The sequence below is a fragment of the Vipera ursinii genome (genome assembly GCF_947247035.1).
Source record: "Vipera ursinii genome assembly, chromosome: 1".
NCBI classification, from domain to species: domain Eukaryota; kingdom Metazoa; phylum Chordata; class Lepidosauria; order Squamata; family Viperidae; genus Vipera; species Vipera ursinii.
In genome coordinates this window covers 36,572,611-36,594,178 of record NC_139512.1, presented here as the reverse complement: position 1 = coordinate 36,594,178, position 21,568 = coordinate 36,572,611, and the positions used below count along the sequence as shown (strand labels likewise).

At 44.4% G+C, this 21,568-nt stretch overlaps 1 protein-coding gene across 1 annotated transcript; it reads right to left on the bottom strand.

Annotated features, from left to right (window-relative positions):
• Positions 1–1,275: 1,275 nt before the first annotated feature.
• CYP46A1 (cytochrome P450 family 46 subfamily A member 1) lies at positions 1,276–21,282 on the bottom strand (the record flags this gene model as incomplete). The annotated part of the gene is made up of 7 exons (XM_083349664.1): positions 1,276–1,428; positions 3,294–3,360; positions 4,972–5,060; positions 6,308–6,418; positions 14,035–14,119; positions 18,597–18,675; positions 21,132–21,282. 7 exons carry the CDS (start codon positions 21,280–21,282, stop codon positions 1,276–1,278), a joined length of 735 nt encoding a protein of 244 aa, XP_083205790.1.
• Between the last annotated feature and the right edge of the window lie 286 nt (positions 21,283–21,568).

Sequence of the window (21,568 nt, the reverse complement as noted above, 5' to 3'; positions counted from 1 at the left end):
TCTTTTTGTAGTATATTCATTGTTTCAGCCATGTATTGTTTACACAGGTGCAGTCCAAGAGCTTAGAAGTTCAAAAACAAAGGAAAAGAAGGAAAAGAAATCCTCATCCACCAGCAGGTGTCAGCATTTACTCATTTATCATGTCTTTGTACTTGTTTTCGGACCGTGACAAAGACGCCGCCCAAACAAAAGAGAAAGAACAAATCTTCCTCCCCCTCTCTCTTTGGAGATATTATCTTGGGGATTTCTTCTTCAGGAAAAGTAAATAAGATAGAGAAAATCAATATTCTTACCCAGATTCAAACATGCTGTTTATTATTCGCTTTTTAAAATCACTTTTGACTTCTCTTGGTATTCAGCTGTGACTGGACGCGACATTAGCCAGCCTTTTCTTCTGTTGGTTTTTTGGGAGGGTTCTCCTGGGCTATTCGGAGAGATTACCGTCTCTCCTAGGTCCCTGGAATTTCCTTCCTTCAGTCCAACCCTCCAGGGTGGAATCTGGCCCCTTAGGGTCCCCAACAAAAAGAAATTTCAGCCCGAGGATCAAATCCTCTGGCTTTCTCTTGCTGAAACCGGAATAGGAAGTCTCTGGAAAGGAAAGTTCTCTTGAGGACTTGCTGAGTGGGACAGCTCTTTTGTAGCATGTAGCCCTCTGATCCCCACGGACTGAAGCAGGCTGATGTCTGGAAGACAGAATTAGCTAAAGCTGGCCAATGGAGGCGGTGTGGAAATCCATGAATGGAAGCCGGGGCATAAGTGTGAATGAAGTGTGTCTGAGAGTGCGGATGGGCGGTGTGGAACATCCAGGAGTGGATGTAGCCCGCAGTGTGCTCGGGTGTACGGGTATGAGTTGTCGAATGTGTTTGTGGTGAAAGAGAGAAGTCTGGTGTCAGCTTAGTCTGATGCGGTGGCAGCATGGAAAGATAAGCCTTGGACCCACCTTCATCAGGTCTAGTGGTGGCATGAATGCAGCTAAGCCTCCTTATGATGTGGAGTGAAAGGAAAGTGGTGGATATTCATTGGACAAAGTCAGGGTAATTTGGCAGGGGTTGTAGAGGTACAGTTTTCCAGATGTCTTTTGGAGATGGAGATGGTGGGTAAAAGGGATTAAGCCAAACTCCATGTACAGACCAGTACCTGTTCCCCTTCATGATTGTTTTTGTAAACACCATAATGAGCCTTTCAACTGCTGTTTAAAATGCTCCATAGTACACCCTAGTTCAGATTTAAAAAATATTGTGAACATAAATGCCCAAATGACAGTATTTCCTCTTTTTAAAAATTAAATTGATGCCGTGGTTTCAGTCTGCATGTTACACCATCAAGTGGCATCAAGGTTCCTGCATCTAGAATTTTAAAGCTCTGTGGTAGAGCCAGCTCAAATTCAAACCTCTGCAGAAATTTGGCCATCAGCACTTTAACTTCAATCTTGCATGAAAACAAAACAAACAAAAGAAGAAAGGATTAATATTTTTTATAAACAACAACAACACACACACACATATTTTGACTTCATTCAGAGACTGATCATTAGCCCAGGGATGAGAGCTTCCTTTACCCCTTATTGTTGGCCATGTTGGTTGGGACTGCTAAGAGCTTAACCAACATCTGGAATGTCATAGATTTCAATGCCTGCTCTACTCTTCCAGTCTTTTATTTATCAAATAAATACTTTTTAGATTTTGAGCTCTTCCATAACTTTTCATTACATGTACATTTTAAAAAACCCTAATTCAAAAACTGAATAGATGCATATTAATATGGTCATGAGAAAAAAATAGGGTTCCAAGAGCAGCTGTAACCCAAGCTTCAATAATTAAGTCCATTCAAAACAGATTTGAGACTCACAGAAAATTGAAACAGATATTGACAATCTCTCTTAATTGTTTACAACTCTATTCATTCACATTCCCTTTGTTTCTTTAAAAGGACTACAGAACCTGGGGAATGGGGCAGAGGAAAGTACATTACAGTACCTATAGTCCTTATTTAGTGACCATAATTGGTGACTGCGCTTTCCTTTTCCCCACTCTCCTGGAAATGGTCACCTCAGTGCAGGATATCTGGCTGGCAGCTGCTGACATTTGATGACTAATAGGTTTCACACCTTCAGTTTTTCTTTGCCTCCTAAAGATTTCACTTCAGCTTCCCCAACTCCACCACTCTGTGGGACCAGCAGCTCTGTTGCTAAGCTATATGATTATTAAGAGAGACATCATGTGACGGTGATGGGCTTACAACTTAATGTCTGCTGAGGTCATTAAGCAAATCACCTGCAGTCATTAAACATCACATGATCACAACTTGTAATTTAATAACCAGCTTCTCCATTGTAGCAAGCCAACTGTGAAGCGTGCAAATGGCAATCACATGACTGGGGGATTCTGTGATGGTTATAAATGCCTACTGCTTGTGAAGCCTCTGAATCTCAATCATGTGATCACAGGACCACTGTAATTGTTGTATGTGCAAATATTAGATGTAAATTTACTTTTTCAGCACTGTCATAATGTTGAACAGTCACAAAACAGGACAGTCATTAAATAAGAACTACCTGTAACTAAGAATAATTTTATCCAATTGTTCATCCCAGCTGATGTTTTATCAATTTCACTAGTTTAAAACTACAATGACTAAGAAGTTTCCAGCACGAGGATACAATTTTAATGAAATGTTCACAGAACATAGCAGATTTTCTCATATTTAATTAAACATTGATGTGACCATCTTAAGCCAAACTCTGGGATATTCATAGCCCAAGGATAAAACAATATATACGATCAGTGACATAAAACAGTAATACAAACAAAACAAAACAAAAACAAAAACAAAACAAGCCTAGTACTAGCACCACAGCTACATTTTTTTTGATGCAACTGTGAAACCTTCTGATTTGCCCATTGCCAATTTTACCTATATAAATATGCTGAATATAAAGCAAGACCTATCTCCTTATTCATTCTTCAAAGAGATGAAAATTTAAGGAACAGGAAAAGATGAATTTAAAAATTAGATAGTGTAGCTTTTATAGCATTACTTCACCAGTTTTGCTACATAACAAGAGGCATTTTGGAGGGGGTAAGTGTAATTTAAGGCAAAATACAGTAGATATGTTAAGCCTAGGGGAGGGTGAACCCACCTATTTTAGCTATTCTATTTTGGCATTAGGATCTTGGAAGGCATTAGAGGCTGGAAGAATGGATCAAGAGCATATGCAACTTCTCCACTTCTCTTTTAAAAGAAACAAGTATTAGTACTGGAATAGGCATTCTTAATGCAAGTATCTTACTCACCTGAGCAAATAACTGTCCAATACATGAACGAGGTCCCAGCGAAAATGGGAAATAGGAAAAATAAGGTCTAGAAGAAATCACATGAAGCAGCTGAATTTGCAGTTTTAGGAAAGGAGAGATCTTTTCTCCATGCTGTAAAAAACTTTTTTTGTTAAACCTCCTTCTGATTAAATAAAGAACAGATTGGTTCAGGATTTTTCCCCTAGTCATTTAGCAATACCATTTACTGTACGTGTCAGAATGTTATCAATATTTATTTAATTAAATTTCTATACCGCCCTATTCCCGAAGGACTCAGGACGGTTTACAGGGCAGCATAAAATACAATATAAAAATAATATAGAATTAAAATACATTAAATTAATTAAGCCCAATTAAAACAACATTTAAAAAGCTAAAACCCCTTCAGTCCAGGCCTGATAGATCGAAAAACCAGGTTTTCAGGTCCCGGCGAAACGAACGCAGATCGGAGGTGGTTCTAAGTTCCACGGGTAAATCATTCCAGAGAGCAGGCGCGCCCACAGAGAACGCTCTTCCCCTAGGAATAACCCACCGGCATTCCCTAACCGGCAGTATCCTGAGAAGGCCCTCCCTGTGGGAGCGCATGGGATGAAGGGAGCTTGATGCCAGCAGCAGGTGTTCCCTCAGATAACCCGGACCCAAGCCATTAAGGGCTTTATAGGTCATCACCAGCACCTTGAATCTCACCCAAAGGGCAACCGGAAGCCAATGCAGCTCGCGGAGTAGAGGTGTTACATGGGAGTATTGGGAAGCCCCCATCACAACTCGCGCAACCGCATTCTGCACCAGTTGAAGCCTCCGAGTGGTCCTCAAGGGCAGCCCCATGTAGAGAGCGTTGCAGTAGTCTAAATGGGAGGTCACGAGCGCATGAGTGACTGTGCATAGGGCATCTCGGTCTAGATAGGGTCGCAACTGGTGCACCAGGCGAACCTGGGCAAAAGCCCCCCTGGTCACGGCTCCTATATGATCTTCTAAACTGAGCCGTGAATCCAGGAGGACGCTCAAGTTGTGAGCCCTATCAACGGGGGGGTAACACCTCACCCCCCCATAGTTAACGATGGAGAAAACTGGTTTTCCCGAGATGCCGATATGCACAGCCACTCAGTCTTGGCAGGATTGAGTCAGAGCCTGTTTCTCCCCATCCAGACCTGAACTGCCTCCAGGCAACGGGACATCACGTCGAGGTCATCACTGAGTTGGTTCGGGGTGGAAAGAAAAAGTTGGGTATCATCATTTACTTGTAATTTTAAGAGATGAACAGGCCCCTAAAATTAATTTCCATCAGTAATTCTTAAATAACTAGTAAAGCACACATCCCAAAGTTATTCACCAACATAGATGGGGAACACCTAGCGTAACAGGGACAATGATCACAAATGGTCCTACTATGTCAAAAGACTTGTACATGTCTTCATCAAGCTCCAGGAGACGGCATCAAATGATTACATTAAACAAAGGAGGACTCTTACCACTTATGCAGGAAAGGCATGTTTACTGAAGAACATTAGAGCAATCTATTTGAAAATCCCTCCTTTTGCTACAGAAGGTTTATGGTATTTTCTGCTTGACTTTGAAAATAGATTTGTATACATAAGTTTCTAATAATTTTATAACACTTCAAACATTCAGATTAAAGCATTTTAAACACAGAAATCACCTTGATATGCCTTTGCTAAATCGATCAGGATCAAAGGTCAGAGGATCCTTGAAGTATCTTTCCATGCGTCCCATGATATAGGTACTAAACTAATAAGGGAAGAGAGATCGGCAGACATAAATGTAAAGCCACCTGAAAACAACTGGGGCTGTTCATGGGCAAATTCATATTTTAATGAATGTCTAATGCTTGCCTTTGGGTTAGCCTTAAACAAATCCTTGCTGCTATTTTAATTTCAGGATTATGTGATTATCTTGTCCTTGGAAACTCTGTCTGCCTGTCTCTCTCTCTCTCTGTGTGTGTATAAATGAATTCACAAATCATAAAGGTAAAGGTTCCCCCGCACATGTGTGCTAGTCGTTTCTGACTCTAGGGGCCGGTGCTCATCTCCGTTTCAAAGCCGAAGAGCCAGCGCTTGTCCGAGGACGTCTCCGTGGTCATGTGGCCGGCATGACTAGACGCCAAAGGTGCACGGAACACTGTTACCTTCCCACCGTAGTGGTCCCTATTTTTCTACTTGCATTTTTACATGCTTTCGAACTGCTAGGTTGGAAGAAGCTGGGACGAGTAACAGGCACTCACTCTGTTATGTGGCACTCGGGATTCAATCCGCCAAACTGCCGACCTTCTGATCGACAAGCTCAGCATCCTAACCCACTGAGCCACCGCGTCCCAAATCATAGCACTATTCAAATATCTGAAAGCAATAGCAATAGCAATTAGACTTATATACCGCTTCATAGTGCCTTACAGCACTCTCTAAGTGATTTACAGAATCAGCCTATTGCCCCCAACAATCTGGGTCCTCATTTTACCAACCTCGGAAGGATGGAAAGCTGACTCAACATTGAACTGGTGAGGACTGAACTCATGGCAGTCAGCAGAATTAGCCTGCAATACTGCATTCTAACTATTGAACCACCAAGGCTCTTCAATGTGAAAGGAAGTCACACTGAAGAGGCCAAGGTTGTCCTCTACCGAATGTAGGACATAGGTTTGCGTTTATAGGAAGGGAAATTCCAGTTGAATGTTGAGAAAAAAATTCAGTAGTGAGGCAATTTAGCAGTGGAATCAATAATCCAAAGCAGTTAGTTATGGTCTCCCTTTCACTAGATGTATTCAAAGGTGACTAGACAACCACCCCTTCAGTAAGCCATGAGCTGGATTCAATGTTCTAAAATCCCCATCCAATGCTATGGATTTGAGCCTAAGTTAGATATAAGATCCATTTTGACATTAGTGGACAATTGACCAGTCATCTATCCATTCATAACATTTGCTTTATATTCTTGATCATTCAAGTGGAATGTATGACAGAAGACTCCCATGAACTCACAAATAGGGACATATTTGCTGGAATGTCAATTCCTTCAATTACATTTTTCTTCTCTGTCCAGCGCATAGTGCATGGAACTGGTGGGTATAACCGTAGGATTTCTTTGAGAACCTGTAAATAAGAGCCAGCTTTTCTTTTAATAGTTGGTATGATATTGCAGAAAGATTATATATCACTTTTCACTAAAAGTAATCTCAAGGCCGGATAAAATTCAATAAATAGACTCATGAAAAATTATAAGAAATAAAACCATCAAACTACAGAAACACATTAAATGATATATATTCAGCTCCAAACCTGGGCAAGTAGGTACAGGTAGTTCTCACTTAATGTCCACTTATTCAGTGACCATTTGAAGTTACAATGGCACAGAACAAGGGGAACTTACGACCAATCATCACAGTTTCACTGTGGTTGTCTGATTGTGATTTGGGTGCTTGGCATCCTGCTCACTATTATGTCCTGGGGTCCTGAAGTCACATACTCACCATTTGCAACCATTGCTGCCAGCTTCCAATAAGCAAAATCAATGGGGAATCCAGCAAGTGGATCGCAAATGAAACTCTTTTCTTTTCTTGAAAATGGTGTGAGTTGAAGCAAATAATCAGTTTTTTTTACATGTTGCGTCAGATGGTAGATTCTAAAGCAAATGAGCACTAAGATGGCTCAGCACATGTGCCATGGAAAATCCAAGTCACCACGTTGAGGAATTCTTCTTAACGGATCAAAAATGTCATCCCTCAACTAGCCATATAAAGAAGTTTCATTTGTGTTGTGATTGTCTATTGATGCCTTCTAAGCCTGAAAAGTGGGAGCACCATTCAGGCAGTTTTGGATCTTTGAACGTAAACAATATGTCAGGGAGCCAATTTAGTGCTGGGGTCAAGGTGCTGGGCTTGGAATGAAGTGACCGAGAACTCTAAACCTGCCTGACACATAAAGGCTGGCTGGGTGACTTTGGGCCAGTCCTTCTCTCTCACTCCAACTCATTTCACAGGCTGGTTGTTGTACGGAAATTGAAGACAGGAACATTACTTGCACTACCTTGAGCTGCACAAAATAAAGGTGGGATATATATCTTAACAATAAGAATTTTTTTTCTATTTAGGCTGTTATCACCTTCTTGTTTCCTCTCTACTTTAAGAGCTGCTGCACTGACCAACCTCCTTAGTAACAAGATGGGCATAGAAATAAAACCAGCCTTTGGAAATAAATGACTGGTGCATTTCAGTCTCTCAGTGTAGTATTAAATTAAAAAGAAATCTGCCTTCTATTTCTGGATTATCAGAGCCAAGTGAAGAAAAAAGCAGAAAATGAACGGCAAGAGTGCACATTGCCCATAGTAAATGAATATGTTAGTTACGATTATAACATCATCATAAATTACTGCATTGTAATACATTTTTGAATTCTATACATAGCAGTGGATGGACTATGAGCTGCCCACCTGGCCTATCTGAATTGGGTGTGCTCCAGGTTCCCCCTGGTAAATGTACTTATCTTATAGAACCTAAGACTACAGTGTTTCCATAAAGCCCTTAAAATGTGGTCCCAGGCCTAGGGTAAATGTGTTTAGAGGTGAGGGAGTCATCGTGCTATGCTTTAATGATTATTTTTAGTCCAGGGTGTCTTACTTCATTTAATGTTTTTAATTGTTTTAATTTATTACTATATTTGTTAAGCTGCGTAGGGTCCACTGGAGTGGGCACCTATCTTAAATTTAAATAATAATCATAAAAATAATCATAAAAATAATGTCCCAATACAAGAAGAGTCCAGTAATTAGTATACCTCACATTCTAACTAAAAATAGGGTACTTTACGTATTGTTTTAAAGATGAGCACTGGTGCTAGGATTTCACTTTGTAATGAGATGTTCATGTTTTTTTTTTTTTTTTTTTTTTTGCCGGCTCCGAAGATGGCGGACGCGCTGGGGAGAGCTCCGTAGCCCCCAACATCAAGGCGTCCCCCCAGGAGCCCCCCAGGGACGTCGATGGACCCCTGGGGTGGGGCAAGAATTTCGGGCAAATGAGCTGGGTAACTATGCCGCCCGCTGCCTCCCGAAACAACTGCAGGGGTGCCAGGACATCCCTGCCCCGCCGCCTGGGTCGCTGGCGACCGTTATAAACGGAGCCAGCACCCTCCGCCCTGCCTCTGCCGCCTGTCAACTGCCGAGCAAGGGCGGCGCCTCCGCCGATCAGCTGTGCGGCGGAGGCCCCGGCGGAAAGGATGGCAGCGGCTGCGGCGGCAATTTTCAAGCCCCCAGGCTGGTCGCTGATCCAGGGAGCCTGGCAACGGCGATGGCGGTGGCGGCGGGGCGTCTCCAGGCCCCCCCCTGGCCATCCAGGAGGGGCCGGAGGCTCTGCTCTGCCCCGGCCCCCCCACCGGCTCCCGGGTGACGGCGGCGTCTCCAGGTTATCAGCGGAGACGCCGCGGACCAGCTGGACCAGCTGGGTGACGGAGGCGGAGGCATCGGCGGCGCCGGAGGTGAGAGACCCGCCCCTGGACCTGGACCATGACAGCCGTCGCAGCCATCCAGGAGGGGCCGGAGGCTCTGCTCTGCCCCGGCCCCCTGACCGGCTCCCGGGTGACGGCGGCGTCTCCAGGTTATCAGCGGAGACGCCGCGGACCAGCTGGACCAGCTGGGTGACGGAGGCGGAGGCATCGGCGGCGCCGGAGGTGAGAGACCCGCCCCTGGACCACGACAGCCGTCGCAACCATCCAGGAGGGGCCGGAGGCTCTGCTCTGCCCCGGCCCCCTGACCGGCTCCCGGGGACGGCGCCGTCTCCGGACTATCGACGGAGACGCTGCGGACCAACTGGACCAGCTGGGTGGCGGAGGCGGCGGCATCGGCGTCGAGAGGCCCGCCCCTGGACCACGACAGCCCTGGACCACGGCAGCCCTCGCAGCCATACAGGAGGGGCCGAAGGCTCTGCTCTGCCCCTGGCCGGCTCCCGGGTGGCAGCGGCATCTTCGGCGGTGAGAGCCCAGCGAGCCCTGGTCTGCGGTCTCCTCCGATGCCGATCACCGGGCAAGGGCGGCGTCTCCGCAGATCAGCTGTGCGGCGGAGGCGCCGGCAACGAAACCAACAGCAGCAGCAACGGGCAGCGGCGGCGTCTCCGAGGATCAGAGGAGGCGCCACGGATCAGCTGGGCGGTGGAAGAGGCGGCAGCGAGGACGACCGCGGCCGGGACTGCTTCTCCAGGCCTAGTCGTTCGCCACCCATGGGCCTTGACAGCGGCGGTAGCACTGACGGCGCGGCATCTTCGACCCGCCCCCTGTACCGCTACGGCCGTTGCAACAATCCTCAAGGAGACGCCGCAGACCAGCTTTACAACGGTAGCGGCAGCAACGAAGACATGGGCGGTGAGGCAGCTACTCTGGGCCCTGGTCGACCGTCCTCCGAGGGGCCTTGACAGAGGCCCTGACAGAGACGCTAGTAACAGCGGTGCGGCATCTCGACCACCGTGGGCTGCCCCTGGACGGCGGTGCCTCCGAAAGATTCACACCAAAGGAGACGCTGGACAATGGAGGCGACGGCCCAAGCCACCTCCTCGAGACACCTTGATCGGAGACGGCAACACCAGGGGCATGACACCAGGGACTCCCGTACCTCTGGGAGACCACGCTCTGGACGGTCCTCAATCAATAGGCCGGGAACAACGCCCAGAGGATCAGGGAGAGAACTGTTTGGGGCGGCTGAACCACCGGAGCTGACGCCAATTAATGGATCCCTCCATCCTGCCTTCTGCCCACTCTCACCCATCTTTGCCCATTCTCTCCCCACAGGACATAACGGGCCTGGGTGCTAGCCACAGTGGCAGAGTGGCTGGGCCTTACACCTGCTACCCCATAGAGGTGAGAGCTCTATGGGGTATGCCTCACCCAGAGTACGTTCTGGACCACCTCCGGAAGCAGAGACACAACCCATCGTGAGAGGATGAGGAGTGGCCTGCTTCTGGGGGTTCGCCCGGCCAAGTGGCAGTGGCAGGGCGACGATCCAGATACGCACCTACCCGACTCGACCCTCCTGCAAATTCACCATCCGGGGGACAGCCTTCCCGGAACCACCTGTGACTATGCTCGTTCAATACTCTAGCATAGCACTGCACGCCCTCAGGGGTTCCCCACTCTCCTGGGTGCGACCCGCCTGCATCACATCCAATCTTGATGACGGACCCAACCACTGGGCCTCTGAGAGATGGCCAGGCAGGGTCAGGGGCCTCCAGCATAAGCCCAACAAGAGGCCCCTGATTAAGTTCTTAGTTAAGTTTTTTGTGGGGTTAGGGAGGGGGGAGGGAGGAGACTATGGTTGTGCGGGAAAGGCACGCCTTCCAGCCACCATAACGCATGCCAGGCCCACGGCCGTTCGCGACGGCGTACAACGAGGACCAGTCGCCGATAACACCCAGTGGCGTACTGACAAACGTCCCATCCCTAGGATGGTGGGGAATGGCAGAAGGTGCACAGACAGAGGGCCGTATCGTCACCGGGAGTGTCATCTCCGCTCTGTACAGGCGGTGAGACGCTCCGACCCTCTGTTCTCCCCCGGAGGACCCGGGAGCAAAGGTGCGCACCCTCCCATGCTAAGGCTGGTCTACCTGAATGCAAGGTCCGCAGCTAACAAAGCTCACCTCATTCGTGACCTAGTGGAGAGTGAGCATGCGGACCTGGCCTGCATCACGGAAACCTGGCTGGGCCCAGAGGGGGGTGTTCCTCTGGTAGACCTCTGCCCGCCAGGTTTCCAGGTACTGCACCAGCCCCGGGCTCATGGGAGGGGCGGGGGAGTGGCAGTTATCATCAGGGAATCCCTTAGCCCGCGAGAGACCACCGTCCCTCAGATGGTCGGGTGTGAGTCTCTCCTACTGAGATTCGGCCCAGGGGCGCAGTTGGGTCTGCTGCTGGCGTACCTACCACCTAATCGTGCAGCGGCGGCCCTACCCGAGCTACTCGATGTCCTCTCAGGGTTGGTGGTTGAATTCCCAAGACTCATGGTCTTGGGCGACTTTAATCTACCGTCCCTGGGAGGATCGTCCGAACTGGCTCGGGAGTTCATGGCTTCCATGACGGCCATGGACCTGCTGCAAATAATTTCTGGGCCGACTCATGAGAGAGGCCACAACCCAGACTTGGTGTTCTTGTCTGGACGGTGGCGTGATGATGTCGGTGGGGGTGCCACAACTATTACGCCCCTGTCATGGACCGATCACCACCTCCTGCGGCTAGACTTCCCCCTTGCCACCCCCCACCGTGGGTGCACGGTGCCAGTCAGATGGTACCGCCCTAGGCGCCTAATGGACCCTGATAAGTTCCAGGCAGCGCTTAGGGACTCGCATGCACCCCCTGCTCACAGCTCGGCAGAAGCCTTAGTGGAAGCCTGGGAAAAGGCAGCCACGGAGGCTCTGGACCGAGTTGTACCCTTGCGGCCTCTGACCCGGCGCAGATCCCAGCGAGCCCCATGGTTCACCGAGGAGCTCCGGGAGATGAAGCGTCGGAGACGGGGCCTAGAGAGCCGTTGGAGGTCCAGTCGATCCGAATCCGACCGATTGCGACTAAGAATCCTCACCAGGTCTTATCTCGCTGCGATAAGGGTGGCAAAATCCAACTACTTTTCCACCCTCATCGCGTCCGCAGATAATCGCCCGGCTGCCTTGTTCAGGGTGACTCGCTCCCTATTAAACCAGGAGGTGAGGGAGGAACCCTTGCAGGGTCGAGCCAAGGAATTTGGTCAATATCTGCTGGATAAAATCGCTCGGATTCGAACTGGTCTGGACTCCAACTGGGCTGAGATGGAAGAACAAGACATGGACAGTCTTGTCGACGTCATCTGGGAAGAATTTGATCCTGTAACTCCTAAGGAAGTGGACAGGATTATGAGAAGGTTGAGCTCCTCCACATGCTTACTGGACCCGTGCCCTTCCTGGCTGGCCTATACAGCTCGAGAGGCGACACGAGGCTGGTTCCTAGCGGTCATCTCTGCTTCTCTGAGTGAGGGTCACTTCCCCACCGCCTTGAAGGAGGCGGTGGTGAGACCTCTCCTCAAGAAGCCCACCTTGGACCCATCCTCTTTGAATAACTTTCGTCCAGTCTCCAATCTTCGCTTCCTTGCGAAGGTTGTTGAGAGCGTGGTGGCGCACCAACTTCCTCAGATCCTGGATGAAGCGGTTTATCTAGACCCGTACCAATCGGGTTTCAGGCCGGGCTACAGCACGGAGACGGCATTGGTCGCTCTGATGAATGATCTCTGGAGAGCCCGGGACAGGGGCCATTCCTCTGTCCTAGTCTTATTAGACCTCTCGGCGGCTTTCGATACCATCGACCATGGTATCTTGCTGCGACGCCTCAGGGGACTGGGAGTGGGAGGCACGGTTCTACGTTGGTTCTCCTCCTTTCTCCAGGGTCGCTCGCAGTCGGTGCTGACAGGGGGACAGAGGTCGACCCCGAGGCCTCTCGCTTGCGGAGTCCCTCAGGGGTCGGTCCTCTCGCCTCTCCTGTTCAACATCTACATGAAACCGCTGGGTGAGATCATTCGCAGTTTTGGAGTAGGGTACCATCAGTATGCTGATGACACCCAGCTTTTTATCTCAACTCCTAACAATATCAGTGATGCCCTAGACGTGATGTCCCGCTGCCTGAAAGCGGTCCGGGAATGGATGGGGAGAAACAGGCTTCAACTGAACCCGGACAAGACTGAATGGCTGTACGTACCGGCAAGCCAGGAGAGTCAGAACGTCCCACTGCTTAACATTGGGGACAAGTTACTTCCCCCGGCTGATAGGGCCCGCAACCTGGGTGTCCTCCTAGACTCGCAGCTCTCCCTGGAAGACCACATTGGAGCTGTGACCAAGGGGGCCTTCTCCCGGGTTCGACTAGTTCGCCAACTACGGCCTTATCTAGACCTGGATTCCTTACGTACAGTCACCCATGCCCTTGTGACATCTCGCCTAGACTATTGTAACGCTCTCTACATGGGGCTGCCCTTGAGATCCACTCGGAAGCTTCAACTGGTGCAAAGTGCGGCGGCACGGACACTCTTGGGAGCCTCCCGATACTCCCATATCACACCTCTCCTCCGTGCGCTGCACTGGCTTCCGGTTGCCTTCCGTGTGAAGTTCAAGGTGCTAACAATGACATTCAAAGCCCTACATGGCATGGGTCCGGACTACCTACGGGAGCACCTTCTGCCGATGTCAGCACCCCACCGTCCTGTGCGCTCCCACAGAGAGGGCCTCCTCAGGGTGCCACCGCTCAAGGAATGTCGGCTGGTGGCCCCCAGGGGGAGGGCATTCTCAGTGGGTGCGCCAGCCCTCTGGAACACCTTACCTACCGAAATCCGGATGGCCCCTGACCTCCGTACCTTCCGTCGCGACTTAAAAATTTTTTGTTCCAGCAGGCTGGCCTGGCATGATAGCGTTAATTGGGGTCCCAGTTTGTGTGCATTAGTGTTTCTTATTATTTTATTGTTCGGTCTGTATACCTTCCCTTCCTCTGTACACCGCCCCGAGTCCCTCGGGAGAAGGGCGGTTTATAAAAACTAATAAATAAATAAATACAGAAATTTCACAGCATCAAAATCCCAGAATGCTTTTGTCATGGCATTTAATGATGCCAAGAGCCATTTTTCCAAAAAGATTTTCAGAAACTTATCACTCTAACTATCAGGACAGAAGCACAGGAAGGCGGGGTCAAAAACTTGGATTATCTGTAGGTTTATTATTCAAGTGTACCTGTGATAAATATTCCAGTTTCCTGAGATCTTCATAGACAATGTCCCTCTTCACACCAATGACTTCATCGACTTCTGCCTGAAGTCTAAAATGCAATGGCAGAAGAAAACTTGGGTTAGCCAAAACTCATTGACTAACTGCGAATGTAGATAATGCTTTATTTAATGAGACTACCAGTTATTTATAATTAAACTATTTGTTTTCATTGTTGTATATAGCCTGGAGTCTCATGATTGGGGTGGACTGCATATACAGTAAATAGGTAAGTGAATAAATAAATGCCTGTTTATGTACCACTTTCAAGATTCAAAACAGTTAATTACCTTCATAGTTCTGTGCCACCATGCAGATTGTCAGAGGGTAGGAATGCATAAGAACAAAGCCAAAATTTCCCATGGGGCTACTTATGACCCAGATTCCAAATTCTGATGGTCAGGGCCCTCTAATGGTCACATGGCTAAGCTTTACAGCCGTTTGCAACCTCCCATGGTCATGTGACTGCAATTTATGATGGATTTGCTTCTGGGTTTTGGCAAAAGTGTACCCATATCAAACCACTACTTGGCTTAACAACTGAGGTGTTCACTAAATGACTATGGCAGTCACTTTGTAACTGCAGGGTTCAATTAATATCCATTATAAAAAGGTTGCAAAATTGGGTTGGTCATGAGAATGACCTGCTTTATGTCAACGACTATATGTACATGCACTAACAAAAAAGTACACAAACCACATTTACATATTTTTTTAATCCCATTTATATCCCGCCCTTCTCCAAAGACTCAGGGTGGCTTACAATCTAAAGCACAAATCAATGTGCTTAGCAATAGCCTTCATTCTATGTATATGCCTGCTTATTAGGGCTTTCGCCCCCCCCCCAAGCGGCATTATTACAAAGTCAGCTTATTGCCCCCAACAATCTGGGTCCTCATTTTACCTACCTCGGAAGGATGGAAGGCTGAGTCAACCTTGAGCCTGGTGGGACTCGAACCTGCACTAATTGCAGGCAGCTGGTGTTACTTAAGGAGGTATTAGCCCACTGCTCCACCAAAAAGATATTTACATATCTTTTCCTTTATTTTATAAGGGACCACTTTATAGTCTGCTGGGATTGGGATTCCCAACTACAGCATAGGACCAGGAATGCTAACCTCTTTTCTTAACACACACTTATCCAGATGCCTAGCACCTGAACTATTCTGTCTTTTCTCTGCCACCATTTATAGTCCAAACTACATTTTCTTTTCTGCTGGCTGTTTTTAAGGCTCCTTCTTTGACTTCAGCTGCCTTAGGCTTCTTCTTGGTTTCTTTTTCCTGTTCATGGATTGTCTGCTTGCCAGCTCTTTCAGCCACTGCTTCCATATTTCATATTCTCCTCCCAATGCTTTTCACTCCAGTAGCATCACCTTCAAACACAAATAATTCCCCTTTTTTCCTGTCTATCTTCTTTGGCTTCTTATACTTTCACCTCACCGTTTTGTTCTATCACTGAAAATGTGGTAGGCCAGATAGTCAATTTTACATGCCTACCTGACATCAGACCTTTACAGAAGAAAAAAACCAGTCAGTTTTTATGTTCTAGGGCACTTCATCCTTCCACGGATATGTACACAATAGTTCTATTGCTGATGAAGATGATGTCTTTCCAAATATAATCAATTTCCAACAAATCACAACAATCAGAAAGCAAAGCATGTATACTATGAAGGGAGTATGGGACTCTAAATGAGCCAAAGGACAGTCTGAATTAGCCCCAAATATTTTTAAAAAACCTTCAGCCTGGGAAGAAATATTTGTTGTTAGCTGCGAAGTCGTGTCCGACCCATCGCGACCCTATGGACAACGTTCCTCCAGGCCTTACTGTCCTCTACCATCTTCTGGAGTCCATTTAAGCTCACGCCTACTGCTTCAGTGACTCCATCCAGCCACCTCATTCTCTGTCGTCCCCTTCTTCTCTTGCCCTCAATCTTTCCCAGCATTAGGCTCTTCTCCAGTGAGTCCTTCCTTCTCATCAGGTGGCCAAAGTCTTTGAGTTTCAACTTCAGGATCTGGCCTTCTAAAGAGCAGTCAGGGTTGATCTCCTCTAGGAATTGGAATTTGGAATTGGAAATTGCTCATTAACTGTATCTAACCTATTAAAGCCTTTTTGAAGGAAAAGTTTAAAAATGTCAGATGTGTCTTCATTTAATATTGAATGAAAGAAAAATAATAATTATATGCTTAAGAATCTAAAGAAACTGAAATAAACAACAAAAAGCTAAATAAGGTTTTGATCTTAGAAATACACTGAGGCCAGGTAAAATTGGAATATTGGGACTTTTACAATAAAATTTTGGAATTAATTATAAATTACAAACAGCTTCTCCTGGGAAATAGTTTCTGTTTTGGATTTGATAAGATATAACATAGAGAAGCAATTTCAAGATTTCAAAAACTGGACACTAGAGGGAACTATAGATTTTAGAGGAAACATATGCAGGCCTAAAAGATGATTAATACAGTAAAAATACTGAAGGAGACTTGAGCAATGGAATCAGAAAATAATAACCTCAATATCAACAATGTCAGGTGTGATGCTTTTTTCTATGGATAGACTGTGTCCATATGTCATTGAAGAAATGTGAAATGTAAAACAAATTTTAACTGACAATATAGAGATGCTATTGAAAGTGGATTTACAATTCTCTGGCCAAGAGAATAATTTAGAAAAGCATGTTTTTCTGTATATACAAATACTAGGGGTCTGTGGTTTTAAAATTTAAAAAGGAAATACAAATGACAGACCAAGAGAGTGACCTAGATATTTTTTTCTTCTTACAGATTATACAGGATTGCATTTATGCTGTTTTCAAGAGGATTCTTAGCACAATTACAAGTAACAATCTGAAATCCTCATCAGCTTTGGAATTTGGAAGCATAGAAAGGATTTCAGAGCCACAATTGTCCTATTTGTATTATACTGCATTTAAACATTTTCTAGCTCATAAGCAATTACTAAACTATTGCTTCCATTCTGTTATTAGTTTTATGAGAATTAGTGTAACGCTGAATTTTTACATTCTTGCAATCCATTTATAGAGATTTTTATTTTCTGTAGTTATCTTTTCCTCTAAGAATTCCTACTTATAGACTCACTTTTATAGCCTCCCTTTCTTCTTACCTCCTACAATTCTACCCAAACTTTAGAGAGTTATTATGATTTCAATGGAAGGTAAAATTTCAATTATGCTTTCCATTTTCTGCTATTCCAACTACTATTCTGTTCCCTAAAGAAACAAAATACTCATTTTGGAAGGAGTTGAGTAGTAGGTGTTAAGAAATTATTTGCAAATTTTTATTAAAGTTGCACAAAGCAATGACCTGTTCATTTTGCTGTTGCAAGAGTTGACAAGCATTATATTGACCATTATATCCCCAACAGCTGCCACTAGAGACAGAGAGAAAAAGAGAGATCTTAATCTTTTGTGAATATGCTATAGTACTGCGATAACAAATTCTACCAGTTAAGTACTCTGCAAAATAAGTATTATTAGTCCTGATTCTCTTGCTATTCAGTTTCACTGGATAATCCTAAATTCTAGTATTGTGAGGAAGCTGGGAAAAGATATCTACTTTTTCTATAACATTCACCTTTATTGAAGAAAACCTCCCAAATTCATTAAGTGTAGGCAATTCAACTATGGTATTATGAGAATTGTTCTAGTGTTAAATTTTAAAAAATGACTTACCCTACTTGATTTAGTCTCATCAGTAGGAATGAGATTTGTTCCAGAAAGCCTTTTCCATTCTCAGATATCTGCTTTCTGAACCCTGAATATTTTCTGTAAGATGCCCTCCCTAACCTCTTTCCAGCCGAGATAATTAGGACCACACCATTCCATTTAGAAGTTTAAGAATTGATTGATTGATTGATTGTTTTAGGCAAGCACCAGCCTATTTATTCAGTAGCCACTACTGGATGCTTGCTTATATTTTATTAAGTACAACTTATTTTATCTTACCCAGACTGCATTGAAATTTGCGTTAAATAGTTAGTCTAAGCAATTTTGAGCATCTTAAGATGTTATAACAGAAGGTACAATCTGAAAGAGATGGAGAGGAATGCAGTACTCACTTCCACTCACATTTCTTTCAACTCAACCACTGTTAGGGTTTCCTTGCAAAACATAGTGTGTTTGGATTTTCTACAAAATTTGGTTGGTCTACAAACTATAAATTTTCCTCTGGTTGGAAAAAAGGAAAATAATTATTATCCTCTCAACCTTTGAACTACATTATCATTACTGCTGTTTCTTCCAACAAACAAGCTTTTGACCTAGTTAACTTATTCAACATTAGGCTTTTTTTGCTCTGCTGCTGATGTGGAATCTAAGATGAGATACAAGATAGTGTGGTAGTCCAAGACTTGGCTTTGATTAACTATATGAAAATTTGTTTTAGTTATCTTGAATCATGAAAGTTACTAAGGAAAATCTTTCTGTAAAATATTCCTGATCACCCCACTAAGAATTTAATCTGTTAAAACTACAGATTATCTTTCCACCCGCTTTTCCACTTTTTACCTAATGGCTTGGCCAGTCAGCAGAACCATGATCGCTGATACAAACAGCAGAGAATTCTCAATCTGTGTTTTAACCATACCTAAGGCCAAACCAGATAATTTCAATATGGTATATATTTTTGAAGATATTTTTATTAATAAATATAAAAATATTCTAAACATGTTAACTTAAAAATCAGTCCTATACTGTTTAGTTTGCTTTCCAGTACCAGATAATCATTTGCTAAGTTTAACTAGTCTTGGGAGTTAATGGCAGGTGGTTGTAGCAGACTCAATGGTTAAATGATTGTGGCAGGCCTGGTTACCTGGACAACAGTAGGTTCAACACAAAAGGAGAAGTAGTTGTCTCACTAGGAAAACACAAGGATGCAACTCTCAGCAGGAACTAGAAAACAAAGAGAATGTAGAAGCCAGCTGGCAGCCATTTGACCTCAGGCAGGGTTGAATGAGAGAGGTTTTTTTCCCCATAGAACTTGATGACAGTCCAGAAGCAAAAGCATCTGCATGGTGCAGTTTAACTCCTTTTCATTTACATCTTAGGTCTAGTAGACATCCCTACAGCATCATCTGGAACACCCCCATGTCTTGTCCTATTCAGATCTAGTCCATATATGCAGTTCCTCCTCTGTTCAATGCAGTTCCATAAAAACTTTCTTGTGAAAAATCATTATATATGTGGAAGCAGGATGGCTTATTGAAGTCAAAAGGCTGTTCAAGAAAATTAAGAAGTACCGGTATGTAGGGCAATTCAGAGTTATCATTATTTAAAAATCTCTTCCATTATAATACAGTAAACTGGCCTCAAGTAATTTCATTCAATGATGCACTGAAGAGCTGCTGAGTTCAGTTTATAGCACAAAATATGTATGTATCCTGTTTGGAGTTCCCCACCCACTTTCTTCACAGCATCCACTAGTAGGAATGGAAGCATTCACAAAGTGATGATTCCATTTATGTACCAAATGTCCATGCTATGGTCAAAGGACGCCCATGGGCAAGGCAAGTGCCATAGATAACACAACTTGTACAAAGGTCTCATCTGAATCCAACCAAATGTTGTCAAGATTTAAATGGGTGTCCCAATAGAGAGGATATTTTATGGCTCTTTTCCTTTAAAAATAAATCTTCTGGTTTACTTTCTATCTTCATCTTATTTCTGAATTAAGTTAATCTCTGACAAACCTGGAAAGATTATCAAGGAAGACATGGATCTCTACTAAGAGTACCTACCCATGAAAAAAAACCCTTTACTTGTGGTTGGGAAAGAAGAGTTAAATCTAATCCATGCAAAAGATACCTAGAGTTCTGTTGCCAAACGTGGGAGTTTGGACTGGGCTTTCCATATTCATATCTTTAAAATATAAAAAATATATCTGATAAACAGTAGATTTTTAAATACCAGTATTTACAAATAAAAACATTTTAAGATTCCACAGCAGCACCAGAATTTAAAATCAGTTTGGAATGAAAAGGGGTCTTTTAAGACCTGTTACAGGCAGTGGAAGAATGGATCGTAGAATATAATTCCAGAGAAATATGGTCAATGCTGAAAAGATTTATTTCTTGTTGCCAATCTAATGCCAGATTGTCACAGTCCATTTAAGGCCCAGGTACACAGATGTAGACACTCATTATAATAGTTCCCTAATAATATTTTCCAATATTTATGAATAGTGTTTAAATCCATATGCTTGAATAGTGTAATAACTGTAATTATAGGAACTGATCTTAGTTACATGTTCAGAGAAAATTCCTAATTGTAAGAGCAGATTGCATTCATACACATAAAGTGTCTTGTCTAGGAAGGGTACAAGAAAAGATTGAACAAAAATATGGCAGGAACGCTATATACATCTTAAAATACCAGCAAATCATACTGATAGATCTCGGTGCCTTTAAATTTATATGCTAATTCTTATATTATATTTCTTCCACTTATCTATCTTTACACTTCATATATTCAGAAAAAGCAAGGAATAGCATCTTGAGAATCTCAATTCTTTTTTCACATAAAAAGAAAAGCCTTTCCTAGTTGGAAAAGCTTAAAATTCATTGTAAGAAAAAGTAACAGCTTGACAGAAGTAATTTTCATTAGAATTGTTACTGTAATCCTTCACAAAATGTTATAAGAATGCATCCCATTTTTTAAAGCATTTTGAGCTGTGCAATTGGAAATTAATCAGGTATTTATAAGTATATAGGAAAAATAGGCATAACATTAATAAAACTAAAGGATGTTCATACAAATTAGACTTTAGAATACTCCCCCCAAATACTGTAACAATACAATGGCTGAATATTTTGGAAAATCGATATGGCAGTAAAACAAATTCTAAAATGCTTTAACTAACACATAAGAGCGCATTTAAAACACAGCCCCAAAATTATTCTTAATCCTCTATTGTCTTAAAAACATGAGTGCAATAACATCCATTGATGCTATAAAAACACCGTAAAATGTTTTGTTTAAATAATTCCAAAGTCCTAGCATTAAGAAATGGCAATGGAATGGACAAGATTTCTCCCCCCCCCTTACTTTTTAAAGTGATGAAACCTGAAGGATTCCAAAGTGCCAGAACAATGGGGTACAAGTCTCCAACAAACAAAAATTGTGGGGTCTCAGAATGCCTGAGAGCCTTCTCCCCAGGTGTGGGATGGGACAGCTTGTGAGTTTCTTCATATTCCATACTTGCACTCTATTAGTTGTTTTATTTGCATGCTGTCCTTCCGCCAAAGAAACTAGAGCCGCCAAAGAAACTAGAGCCGTGGCTTGTTCTCTTAGGGCTTTTGAGCTTTTGAACTGTAATTTGCTGGAGGTTGGGTTTATACACATTCCCTTCAATTCCCTCCCTACCTTTAATAACAGCAGGAGCTCTAATAACCTTGAAATGTTTGTGGCAAACGTTTCAAAGTAAGTAGCATGTTCTTTTCTGCATCACTTTGAAGTTCTCCCCCCTGGATGAAGGTTTTCCT